The following is a 13,941-nucleotide window of genomic DNA, read 5'->3' on the forward strand; positions in this document are numbered from 1 at the left end:
TCAAATCCCAGCGATGCCAAATTTTTTATTTTATTTTTATATTTAATGAAAATTATACTTTATAATTTTAACGTTCTGATAGGAGTTACTTTAAGCGTATGATATTCTTATTAATTGAGTGTCGCGAAATGTTCTACCGATAACTACAAAAACTCTTCTAATGTGTATTTGCGTCTCTCATTTTGCTTAGACTAGTGAGAGAATGAGACCACGTAACACGTACTCTCGCCGGTACTTCACGACGCCGTGCAGGAGTGAGATGCAGCACATGAATATTACTGTCACTGGAATACGGAAATTTACAACTGAAAATTGTATTGAATTTTTATCAAAAGCCCTTTATTCGCACTTAAACTATCGTGAGACACACTTCAAAAAAAAAACAGTAAAAAAAATAGTGAGTAAAAACCGTACTGATAAATATTTTTTAAAAGCCCTTTATATTATTGGATTAATAGGAAATATTACGCGAAACACTGCAAAGGGGGCTCTACTACCACTACCACAATCTGAGGGTCTATCGCGAAACAAGAAAATCGAAATTTCGTTATCTAACAATCTCTGTCACTCTTGCCTATTCGAGCGATAAAGAGGCAGAATAGGCAGATAGCGAAATTTCGGATTCGCGTTTCCCGTTAGGTCCTCTGTAAACAAACCGCCTTGATGCATCAATGTCATATTTTATTATCTCTTTTAACGTTATAACGTTAACGTCGTTAACGAATTATCAATAATCAGTAACTAATTAAGTATGTATAGGCTAATTTCGACTGCTCTTGTACACATAGTCCTGGTCGAGCGGTACCTTGGGCGCAGTTGCTAGTTTGCGCTAGTGATCTGAGTTCAAGACCCGTTGGGCTGGCTATGTTTTGCTTTTTTTATTTTTATGTTCGTTTTTTGTGTATTTGTATTTTTTTTAATTGTTAATAATATTTTGTATCAAAACCAATGCAAAATATTATTAACAATTAAAAAAAATACAAATACACAAAACACTAAAAATAATAGTGAGTAAAAACCGTACTGATAAATATTTTTTAAAAGCCCTTTATATTATTGGATTAATAGGAAATATTACGCGAAACACTGCAAAGGGGGCTCTACTACCACTACCACAATCTGAGGGTCTATCGCGAAACAAGAAAATCGAAATTTCGTTATCTAACAATCTCTGTCACTCTTGCCTATTCGAGCGATAAAGAGGCAGAATAGGCAGATAGCGAAATTTCGGATTCGCGTTTCCCGTTAGGTCCTCTGTAAACAAACCGCCTTGATGCATCAATGTCATATTTTATTATCTCTTGTCAAAAACCTGTTAAAGGTACAGTATGTATAAGTTACTCTATGGTTTACTAAAAAGGCTAGTGCTGCACTCTGGTGGCAGAACATTGCAGTAATATAGTTGGTCAAGCAAATCTTGTCAGTAAATAAGAACAAAAAACTATACTCATCCTTATCATTTGGGTGCTAGTACTAGTGTAAGACAATAGTAGATTGTTAACCAAGGGATGAAAGGCACTCATTCCTGCCGAGGTATTTTGGCGCTCGAACGCAGAGAGAGCGCCAATAGTACGAGGCTGAAATGATGCCTTTCACCTGAGTTAAACACTCTACTTTTCATTTCGAATACGAGGAAAATAAAATGCGTGTGTTTTTTTTAAAACGTGACCAGGTATAATTTTTTATAGTATTTTTAAGGGTACCTTCAGTTAACAATTTAGGCAAAAGTGTCTCTATTTATAGAATGGAGAGTCAAATATCAGAATGGAAATTGTATAACAAATCCATTTAAACTCAAATTTCAATTGCTTATCGTAAAAAAACAAAAAAAAATCGTACTTCGAAGGTGAAATGCTCTAGTGCAGACACGTATCATTTTCTGCACACCTTTTAGAACAACAATGAGCCTCTTTCAGAGCATGAGAAATGAAAAGATATTATGATTCTCTCTGTACATGTTTGAAATGAGACAGTCCTTTGACAAACTATATTTCCTATTGCAATTATTACAAATAAATTTAGTTAGTCTAATTGCTGCCTTGTTTTGTTTTTGAGGAGGTTTTATATTATATTCGAATATGTTATGTCTTTGAAATAACGATAACGTTAACGTCGTTAACGAATTATCAGTAATCAGTAACTAATTAAGTATGTATAGGCTAATTTCGACTGCACCAGTACGCATAGACCTGGTCTAGCGGTACCTTGGGCGCAGTTGCTAGTTTGCGCTAGTGATCTGAGTTCGAGATCTGTTGGGCTGGCTATGTTTTGCTTTTTTTATTTTTATATTAGTTTTTTATGTTCGTTTTTTGTGTATTTGTATTTTTTTTTAAATTGTTAATAATATTTTGTATTGGTTTTGTATGTCTTATTTTGTATTTTATTTTTATATCCATTTTATAAAAACCTTACGTAAGGCGAAAAATAAATAAAGAAATAATAATATGAACAAGGTAGATGAAGGTATAGTTACACATGTACATAGTATTGGTATAGGTACTAGCCACCGCCTGCGATTGGTCTTCGTAGAAAACGTCAATTTCCTTTAGGGGTTGCATTCCCAAAAATCCTTTCTATATAGAGGGCGTTGACGGTTTTGTTTGTTATTTATAATTTTAGCGCATATCAGTAAAAGAACATGGTTCAAAATCATATAAAAAACATTAATGCAAATAAAAAAATCATTTATCCTAAATACATTTGAACGTATTTTTATAAATCTTCGTTTTTAGTTTTAAAGTATGTCGATAGATGGCAGTGAATTTACAGTGGTTACAAAATTTACTATGACTGTACCGCTCTATCTTATTATATCCTCTTTGCTTTTAGGTATGTAAGTGTGCGCAAAGATAGATATAACTCCGTCTTATTATATCCCTCTTTGGTGTGCGTGAATGCAAGAAACTGCAATATTTTGCAGTTCTGAATACATAATAATGAAATGAGATACTGTTGAGTGTAAACATGTTTCAATATGGATGTAATATTTTTTATTGTTTACGCCAATATCAACACATCTTCTGAAACTGTTTGTATTTTGGGAAAAACGGTGAAAATCCACAATTTGTGCACACTCACGCCATCTTTAGGCCGATAATCGGCATCCCCTCCCTAGACAACCACCACAACACAGGAAAAATATTTTGTTCCAATCTCTTATAAAGCGCCATCTATCAGCGGCGCGCAGAATCGTATAGTTAGATTACCGACATCTAGCGGTAAATAGATGAAACTTAATTTGAACTACTCCTCAACAGATGTCGGTGCCATTAGTTTGATTTAGTTTGACTATTCGATAACAGATGTCGCTAAAGGTTGCGGGTATAAACTTTAGGATGGTACCTGTCCAAATTCTTTGTCCGATGTGTATTGCGTCTTACATTTTGCTTAATGAGAGAGTGAGACGCAATGACATTGGACAGGTGTAATACCACCCTTAACTAAATGTTTTTTTTTTTTACCACACCACTAGCCGGTAAAGGCTCTCTTGATTGTTCAAACACTGATAAGAAACGTTCAAACGTAAAAGTTCACGTGCGAGACAAAGTAATCAAATGCAAATTGATTGAGTTGTTTTCTTATGTTTACTGGTAGAATTTTTTGAATGATAAATATTGAATAACATTAATTTTGAATCGATTTGCTTTGATTTTGTTTGATATTTTTCGGTTAGTATTTTCCTAGTGTTGGTGTAATGAAAACATTTCATTCGGTGGCAAACTTTGTTTAACCCTCGTGCCTTGAAACCCTCGCAAGGCTCAAGATTCAATTTTTCGAACCACTCGCTACGCTCGTGGGTCAGTTACAAGTAATTACGAAACAAGTTACCACAAAACTACCTGACAGTAGACAAAGGGCATTTTTTGTGAATAGAATTGTATTGTGCTTGTCAGCAGCAGAATTATCTAAGCGGATTAAGTGTTCATAATTAAGTACACACGTGATTATTCTGTTAACATAAATGTGGTGTTTTAAGAACGAATATGCCAAAATATTGATCTCAGTATTATTTAAGTTAGGCCATCAATTTGACTACATTGTTTTTAGGGTTCCGTACCCAAAGGGTAAAAACCGGCCAAGTGCAAGTCGGACTCGCGCACGAAGGGTTCCGTACCATTACGGAAAAAAACAGCAAAAAAATCACGTTTGTTGTATGGGAGCCCCATTTAAATATTTATATTATTATGTTTTTAGTATTTGTTGTTATAGCGGCAACAGAAATACATCATCTGTGAAAATTTTAACTGTATAACTATCACGGTTCATGAGATACAGCCTGGTGACAGATAGACGGACGGACAGACGGACAGCGAAGTCTTAGTAATAGGGTCCCGTTTTTACCCTTTGGGTACGGGTACGGAACCCTAAAAACGGGACCCTATTACTAAGACTCCGCTGTCCGTCTGTCTGTCACCAGGCTGTATCTCTTGAACCGTGATAGCTAATAGACAGTTGAAATTTTCACAGATGATGCGTTTCTATTGCCGCTATAACAACAAATACTAAAAAGTACGGAACCCTCGGTGCGCCAGTTCGACTCGCACTTGGCCGGTTTTTTTTTACTTTTTTATTAACATCAACTTAATTATTTTCGCAGTATTCGAAGATGGTGCCTGGCAGATCCTTGAGCCCATCATGTACGTGGAAGTGACCATGCCTGAAGAATTCCACGGCACAGTCATCGGCCAGCTGAACAAGCGTGGCGGCATTATTACTGGCAACGAGGGAGCGGAAGGATGGACCACGGTGTATGCTGAGGTCCCGCTGAATAACATGTTTGGATACGCCGGAGAACTGAGGTAAGGCCACTGAGTTCCATGGGACAGTCATCGGACAGCTGAACAAGCGAGGAGGCATTATTACTGGGAAGGAGGGAGCCAAAGGATGGACCACGGTGTATGCTGAGCTCCCGTTGAATAACATGTTTGGATACGCCGGAGAACTGAGGTAAGGCCACTGAGTTCCATTGGAGAGTCATCGGACAGCTGAACAAGCGAGGAGGCATTATTACTGGGAAAGAGGGAGCCAAAGGATGGACCACAGTGTATGCTGAGGTCCAGTTGAATAATATGTTTAGATACGCTGGAGAACTCAGTAAATTGTTGGGTACGTAACCTTATATAGGTTTTTTTGAACCACCCTAATAACTAATAAGCGTTGTATGTTTGAATGTTTTTAACTCACGACCTTCCGTGTTGTCGATTTCGGGGTTAACAACGATTGCATATATTTTGAACACCTCGCCTGCTCAGCTGCATCATCACTGCTCGGTTTGTATGTCTGTTCGGATAGAGAAGAGTTGTAGAATGTATTGGCATAGTATAAACAAGGCAAAGTATGTTATCTTCATACCAAAGATAGATATAACTCCGTAATAGATGGATACAGTCTAAGGAAAAAACGTGCCTCGAAAATCAAGAAAATTTGATTCTCGTTCAGAGGGCGCTACTAGTTTTGGCCTACAGTCGTATAGATGGCGTTGACGGTTTCGTTTGTTATTTAACAATTTTAACGCATATCAGTGAAAGAACATGGGTCAAAATCATAAAAATAATTAATGCAAATAAAAAAAATCATTTATCTATATTTAAATACATTCTATCGTATTTTTATAAATCTTTAGTTTTAGTTTTAAAGTGTGTCGACAGATGGCAGTGAATTTACTGGGGTTATAAAATTTACTATGACAGTATCGCTCTAGTATAAGTTACTCTATGCTTCATACACACGCACTGCGCGCGACTTGTATGTGTGCGCCATAAGTATCTATGCGCCGCCGCACGCACACTCAAACAAAATCTTTACTGGAGAAACGGGTCGAGATTTTGTTTGAGTGTGCGTGCGGCACACATACAGTGCATTTCACAACTCTTCTCTTTTCGAACAAACTACATTTGATTGTAAATTTAGCTAATAAACAACTTTTCTTTATCCAGATCTATGACACAAGGCAAGGGTGAATTCAGCATGGAATACAGTCGTTACTCCCCCTGCCTCCCGGACGTACAAGAGCAACTCATCAGGAAGTACCAGGAGGAAATGGGCATAGTCCCCGATAAAAAGAAAAACAAAAACTAACCGCCTTTAGAATTATTTACTAGGTAATTTTTGTAAGCAATAAATGTTTATTTATTAATTTATTACTTGTTTTTGATTTCCCTACACAATATAGAAACAACATAACTTAAGACCTTTTTTTGCACATTTTGCTAAACAGAATTATTTGTATATTGAGGTTAAGGTGAATGTGGTGGACGACTGGCCACCAAAAGATGGCGTGATTGTGCACAAATTGCGGATTATCATAATCTCTCCCAAAACTCAAACATTTTCCAAGACGTGTTGATATTTACCGCACACAACAAAAAATATCTAATCGAAATATATTTACACTCAACAGTCTCTTTTCATCATAAAAAAGTGTGTGCGTGTAATCTTTACGCGCGATTGAAGTAAAACTTCTTTGACGATGACGTTTATCGTTATGTTGGTACTTTGACGTGTGTCCTATTGTGTTGTGCGTGTGTCACTACTGAGCGTTACTTCCGACAGAAAAAAAATCTGAGACCCTCTAGTCGCGCCTAAAGAAGTTTTACTTCAAAAATCTGTAAAAACTGCAAAGTATTGCAATATCTTAGTAATAGGGTTTTTTCCCTTTGGGTACGGAACCCTAAAAATATTGGAAATGAATTTTAAATTCTTATTTGAGTTAATTGTCAAACTATGATTCATGGTTCAAATCCCAGCGATGCCAAATTTTTTATTTTATTTTTATATTTAATGAAAATTATACTTTATAATTTTAACGTTCTGATAGGAGTTACTTTAAGCGTATGATATTCTTATTAATTGAGTGTCGCGAAATGTTCTACCGATAACTACAAAAACTCTTCTAATGTGTATTTGCGTCTCTCATTTTGCTTAGACTAGTGAGAGAATGAGACCACGTAACACGTACTCTCGCCGGTACTTCACGACGCCGTGCAGGAGTGAGATGCAGCACATGAATATTACTGTCACTGGAATACGGAAATTTACAACTGAAAATTGTATTGAATTTTTATCAAAAGCCCTTTATTCGCACTTAAACTATCGTGAGACACACTTCAAAAAAAAAACAGTAAAAAAAATAGTGAGTAAAAACCGTACTGATAAATATTTTTTAAAAGCCCTTTATATTATTGGATTAATAGGAAATATTACGCGAAACACTGCAAAGGGGGCTCTACTACCACTACCACAATCTGAGGGTCTATCGCGAAACAAGAAAATCGAAATTTCGTTATCTAACAATCTCTGTCACTCTTGCCTATTCGAGCGATAAAGAGGCAGAATAGGCAGATAGCGAAATTTCGGATTCGCGTTTCCCGTTAGGTCCTCTGTAAACAAACCGCCTTGATGCATCAATGTCATATTTTATTATCTCTTTTAACGTTATAACGTTAACGTCGTTAACGAATTATCAATAATCAGTAACTAATTAAGTATGTATAGGCTAATTTCGACTGCTCTTGTACACATAGTCCTGGTCGAGCGGTACCTTGGGCGCAGTTGCTAGTTTGCGCTAGTGATCTGAGTTCAAGACCCGTTGGGCTGGCTATGTTTTGCTTTTTTTATTTTTATGTTCGTTTTTTGTGTATTTGTATTTTTTTTAATTGTTAATAATATTTTGTATCAAAACCAATGCAAAATATTATTAACAATTAAAAAAAATACAAATACACAAAACACTAAAAATAATAGTGAGTAAAAACCGTACTGATAAATATTTTTTAAAAGCCCTTTATATTATTGGATTAATAGGAAATATTACGCGAAACACTGCAAAGGGGGCTCTACTACCACTACCACAATCTGAGGGTCTATCGCGAAACAAGAAAATCGAAATTTCGTTATCTAACAATCTCTGTCACTCTTGCCTATTCGAGCGATAAAGAGGCAGAATAGGCAGATAGCGAAATTTCGGATTCGCGTTTCCCGTTAGGTCCTCTGTAAACAAACCGCCTTGATGCATCAATGTCATATTTTATTATCTCTTGTCAAAAACCTGTTAAAGGTACAGTATGTATAAGTTACTCTATGGTTTACTAAAAAGGCTAGTGCTGCACTCTGGTGGCAGAACATTGCAGTAATATAGTTGGTCAAGCAAATCTTGTCAGTAAATAAGAACAAAAAACTATACTCATCCTTATCATTTGGGTGCTAGTACTAGTGTAAGACAATAGTAGATTGTTAACCAAGGGATGAAAGGCACTCATTCCTGCCGAGGTATTTTGGCGCTCGAACGCAGAGAGAGCGCCAATAGTACGAGGCTGAAATGATGCCTTTCACCTGAGTTAAACACTCTACTTTTCATTTCGAATACGAGGAAAATAAAATGCGTGTGTTTTTTTTAAAACGTGACCAGGTATAATTTTTTATAGTATTTTTAAGGGTACCTTCAGTTAACAATTTAGGCAAAAGTGTCTCTATTTATAGAATGGAGAGTCAAATATCAGAATGGAAATTGTATAACAAATCCATTTAAACTCAAATTTCAATTGCTTATCGTAAAAAAACAAAAAAAAATCGTACTTCGAAGGTGAAATGCTCTAGTGCAGACACGTATCATTTTCTGCACACCTTTTAGAACAACAATGAGCCTCTTTCAGAGCATGAGAAATGAAAAGATATTATGATTCTCTCTGTACATGTTTGAAATGAGACAGTCCTTTGACAAACTATATTTCCTATTGCAATTATTACAAATAAATTTAGTTAGTCTAATTGCTGCCTTGTTTTGTTTTTGAGGAGGTTTTATATTATATTCGAATATGTTATGTCTTTGAAATAACGATAACGTTAACGTCGTTAACGAATTATCAGTAATCAGTAACTAATTAAGTATGTATAGGCTAATTTCGACTGCACCAGTACGCATAGACCTGGTCTAGCGGTACCTTGGGCGCAGTTGCTAGTTTGCGCTAGTGATCTGAGTTCGAGATCTGTTGGGCTGGCTATGTTTTGCTTTTTTTATTTTTATATTAGTTTTTTATGTTCGTTTTTTGTGTATTTGTATTTTTTTTTAAATTGTTAATAATATTTTGTATTGGTTTTGTATGTCTTATTTTGTATTTTATTTTTATATCCATTTTATAAAAACCTTACGTAAGGCGAAAAATAAATAAAGAAATAATAATATGAACAAGGTAGATGAAGGTATAGTTACACATGTACATAGTATTGGTATAGGTACTAGCCACCGCCTGCGATTGGTCTTCGTAGAAAACGTCAATTTCCTTTAGGGGTTGCATTCCCAAAAATCCTTTCTATATAGAGGGCGTTGACGGTTTTGTTTGTTATTTATAATTTTAGCGCATATCAGTAAAAGAACATGGTTCAAAATCATATAAAAAACATTAATGCAAATAAAAAAATCATTTATCCTAAATACATTTGAACGTATTTTTATAAATCTTCGTTTTTAGTTTTAAAGTATGTCGATAGATGGCAGTGAATTTACAGTGGTTACAAAATTTACTATGACTGTACCGCTCTATCTTATTATATCCTCTTTGCTTTTAGGTATGTAAGTGTGCGCAAAGATAGATATAACTCCGTCTTATTATATCCCTCTTTGGTGTGCGTGAATGCAAGAAACTGCAATATTTTGCAGTTCTGAATACATAATAATGAAATGAGATACTGTTGAGTGTAAACATGTTTCAATATGGATGTAATATTTTTTATTGTTTACGCCAATATCAACACATCTTCTGAAACTGTTTGTATTTTGGGAAAAACGGTGAAAATCCACAATTTGTGCACACTCACGCCATCTTTAGGCCGATAATCGGCATCCCCTCCCTAGACAACCACCACAACACAGGAAAAATATTTTGTTCCAATCTCTTATAAAGCGCCATCTATCAGCGGCGCGCAGAATCGTATAGTTAGATTACCGACATCTAGCGGTAAATAGATGAAACTTAATTTGAACTACTCCTCAACAGATGTCGGTGCCATTAGTTTGATTTAGTTTGACTATTCGATAACAGATGTCGCTAAAGGTTGCGGGTATAAACTTTAGGATGGTACCTGTCCAAATTCTTTGTCCGATGTGTATTGCGTCTTACATTTTGCTTAATGAGAGAGTGAGACGCAATGACATTGGACAGGTGTAATACCACCCTTAACTAAATGTTTTTTTTTTTTACCACACCACTAGCCGGTAAAGGCTCTCTTGATTGTTCAAACACTGATAAGAAACGTTCAAACGTAAAAGTTCACGTGCGAGACAAAGTAATCAAATGCAAATTGATTGAGTTGTTTTCTTATGTTTACTGGTAGAATTTTTTGAATGATAAATATTGAATAACATTAATTTTGAATCGATTTGCTTTGATTTTGTTTGATATTTTTCGGTTAGTATTTTCCTAGTGTTGGTGTAATGAAAACATTTCATTCGGTGGCAAACTTTGTTTAACCCTCGTGCCTTGAAACCCTCGCAAGGCTCAAGATTCAATTTTTCGAACCACTCGCTACGCTCGTGGGTCAGTTTTGGGGTTGTTTTTTAAATGAGCATTTTTTGCTATCCCAAGGCTGTAATTCCAAATGCATTGAACGAACAGTATTGCTATGGGTATATTTTCATTACATATGTTATAAATTAATAAATAATATACTATAGGTTCCTTAAGTATGTATTGTTTGTGATAAAAACGAATTTCTTACCCTAAACACAGCGAAAGCTACTGCTGATTTCGCGTGTCCCACGTGCAGTTTGGCTCGACAAAAAAAACAAAAGTATGGATGTAGGAAATGTTTTATCAATTATTGATAAGTACTTTATGTAGATAATTATTTATAGAATCGATCTATTTATTTATAAAAAATAATGCGTTATTTAATATTTATTAAAGCAGGAAAGCCTTTTTGTGGCTGTCTCGCGCGGCACGGTTTTTGTTATGACTTAAGGATATAATGATTAAGGACCTCCCTAAATCTGGTTTGTCTATTGATCTACCATTACATTTTAATTAACGATACAATAGTACATTACTTGGGCTTCGATCTCCAACGACGCTAAATGATCGAAGAACAGTTAATTTTCTTGAACGACGTATTTTGGTACGGTCACTACGACATTTGCATGGGTTCATATTTATTGATATACAATTGACATAAAAATGTGTTTTCTTATAACAGTTGGTAATATAGTGTAAGGATATTGTGAATAATAAATACGTGAATTGGGTACATAATGTACGAAAGATGGCCAAAAAACATTTTTGTCGACATTTGTATGGCAACATTTGTACGGCTACTTTGACTATACAAATGTCCAAGGTGGAATGCAAATGTCGACACAGTGCCATACAAATGTCGGAAAGGTTCCATACAAATGTCACAAAAATAATAAATAGTGCCTTACAAATGGCTGAATAGTGTCATATAAATGTCGATATTTAAACTTCCATATCTAGCAAACTATAAAAAGTAGAGGGGTGCCTCGTACAGTATATGTTTTGTTATTAAAACCCCTCCCTAAAACGATGAATATAAATCTGGTTTTCCAAAAATAGAAAATGGCCATACAAATGTCAAAAAAACACTCTCTTCAAAAATTTACCCTTTGGAATCTTTCGCTTGTTCGGGTATCAATATTAGCACGAGAGGTTAAAAACAACTTTGCCCCCTTGTAAAACAAATAACTAATTTTCGTTCTATGGGCTTATCTGTTCCTGATTGATTAAATGTGTCGTTCTCAAGTAAAAGGTACCACATTGCCGCTTACCATAAGGGTGAAATTTGCTTGCATCTCTATACGAATAACCTGTCAGAGCGTCCTTGTGGTAATTGACAATTTGGTACCTTTTACTTGAGAACGACACAAATTTTAAGTAGATATTAAGTAAAATAAAGCAATACACATTTATAAAAATCCATTTATTCAACACTCGACACGATAATATCCAAAAATGCCATAACAAACTCGCAGGTACAAACAATTGATTTTCCTCATAACCTTTCATAACCTACCTACTCAAATTAACACTAAAGCCCACTTGCACCATCTCACTAACCCGGGGTTAAGCGGTTAAACCGTTAACACAGTGTCAAATTGTACTGGTAACCATGGTATAACAGGTTTAACCGATTAACCCCGGGTTAGTGAACGGTGCAAGTGGGCCTTAAGGGGCTATTTCCATTAGTTACCGTACGGTACAGCTCCTATATTGAACGAAACGGTTACTTATTTTAGGGGGCATGTAAGATCTTAGGGCCAGAGATTGCATCGCAGATTCTAAACACTTGGGCCATATTCCTTGAGTAGTACTTGCCTACTCGTACCCAATAGAAACTGCGATTTTTTAACTTGGCGAGCTTTTAAAAATATTATTTGAATATTTGCATGTGTTTCGGTGCGTTCTCTCACATTCTTCAGAGGTTTGAGTGGTTCCGTCTGCAATAAACTAAGTTTTAGCACTTGAGGGTAGTAACTACTGGAAAACAACCCCTACAACTACCCCCTCAGGTGGACTCGAATGAGACGCTCTCTGACAACCGCGCATGCGGCGGCCGCCATTTTTAATATGTAAAACATGCCGCCTCGATGGTTACTAAAGGCTTTCAGGGTCTACATTGTTAGGTCCATTTGTACTTAGTAAAGTTAGTAATTGCTCATTGGAATATATAGCTATTTAATATCGAACAGTTTTAGCTAGCTATTTGCATTTCGCGTACTGACTGTAATTCTTCTGCGTTACTAGTCTTTTTTCCTCAATAGTACTTTTCGTAGTAAGCAACGATACACACTTCTTTCCTGTTGGTAGTAACGATAGGTAATTGTTTTGGAATTTGGCAGCGTATTAAAATCAAACCAATAAAAAACATAAATGACATAATACCACATTTAACCTTAATTTTACGTTCCGGGTTAAAAAAATGTTTTGATGTTTTCCGCATTAAAAAGTAAAATTGCAACTAATTTAATGTCTAATATTCACCTGGACAGTCTAAAGAGCAATCTATATTTTATTACCTAATTCTATATTTTCTGTTCACTTTGCAAAACTCACGTCACTGAATTTGCAACATAATAGGAAACCTATCACTTAAAGGTGAACTATATAGTAGCACAAACTTACGTACATGTAGGTATGCATTTTTGCTCAAAATTTAATCTACATGTAGAGCTCGTATTGGCTATGGGTGTGGTATGGGCAAAGTGCGTTGTTGGGGAGAGAAAAACATACCTACGTGATAATAGTTAATCAATAGTGACACATTATTGTATCACCGTTTTGGGTAGCCAATTGTACCTTAGATTGTGCTACTACAGTTTACTAACAGTTTTAGATGGCAGGCAATTCTGGAACTAGAAAATAAATAGTTTCATTCGATCAAATATAAATCAAGATAGGGTTTTTTTGGATTGTGATTTGTATACCCATATATAAGTCATCATCATCTACTGACAAAATTTCGATTTAATATTTTAACTCTATTACTTGACTTGATTATGTTTGCAAAGTTTCCAACTATATGATTGGGACTGGGACAGTAGGTAGGTACTTAAAACTAATGGCACTAGCACTACCTATATCAAAGTCTGAAAACGATAGTACAATTTTTTGTCACAAATCCCGATCGTTTCCAAACTTTGTGACAACGCCCTAGGTTACACAAATGTATAAACGATTAATATCGATACAAACCCTATAGTAAAAGAGTCAAATTTGTATAATACATTTATACTAATGGTGTCTCTCTATTGGCACTTCGTACTGTGGGTCTATGCGAGAAGAAAGTAGTTTATATGGACGAGGCTACATGGACTCCGTACCTTCAATATCACAACATACCACATTCAGGATTTGATTAGTGGCAATAAACATTTAAACATTAAAGTAATACCGAAGCAAATGTAAAAGAAAAAGTTACCTTAAAAGAAAAGTT

The 13,941-nt window shown here is 35.4% G+C and overlaps 2 protein-coding genes across 2 annotated transcripts in view; one reads left to right on the top strand and one right to left on the bottom strand.

The window, feature by feature from the left end:
* LOC134741007 (homeobox protein aristaless-like) overlaps positions 1-13,941 on the bottom strand; it is a 509,271-nt gene that overhangs the window by 303,158 nt on the left and 192,172 nt on the right. The gene's annotated exons all lie outside the window — the stretch shown is intronic.
* On the top strand, positions 4,582-6,140 carry LOC134741140 (elongation factor G, mitochondrial-like). Its single transcript, XM_063673911.1, has 2 exons — positions 4,582-4,799; positions 5,937-6,140. The coding sequence occupies exons 1-2, from the start codon at positions 4,636-4,638 to the stop codon at positions 6,076-6,078; spliced, it is 306 nt and encodes a 101-aa protein (XP_063529981.1). The 5' UTR covers positions 4,582-4,635; the 3' UTR covers positions 6,079-6,140.

The sequence above is a fragment of the Cydia strobilella genome, chromosome 4 (assembly GCF_947568885.1).
Source record: "Cydia strobilella chromosome 4, ilCydStro3.1, whole genome shotgun sequence".
Lineage (NCBI taxonomy): Eukaryota > Metazoa > Arthropoda > Insecta > Lepidoptera > Tortricidae > Cydia > Cydia strobilella.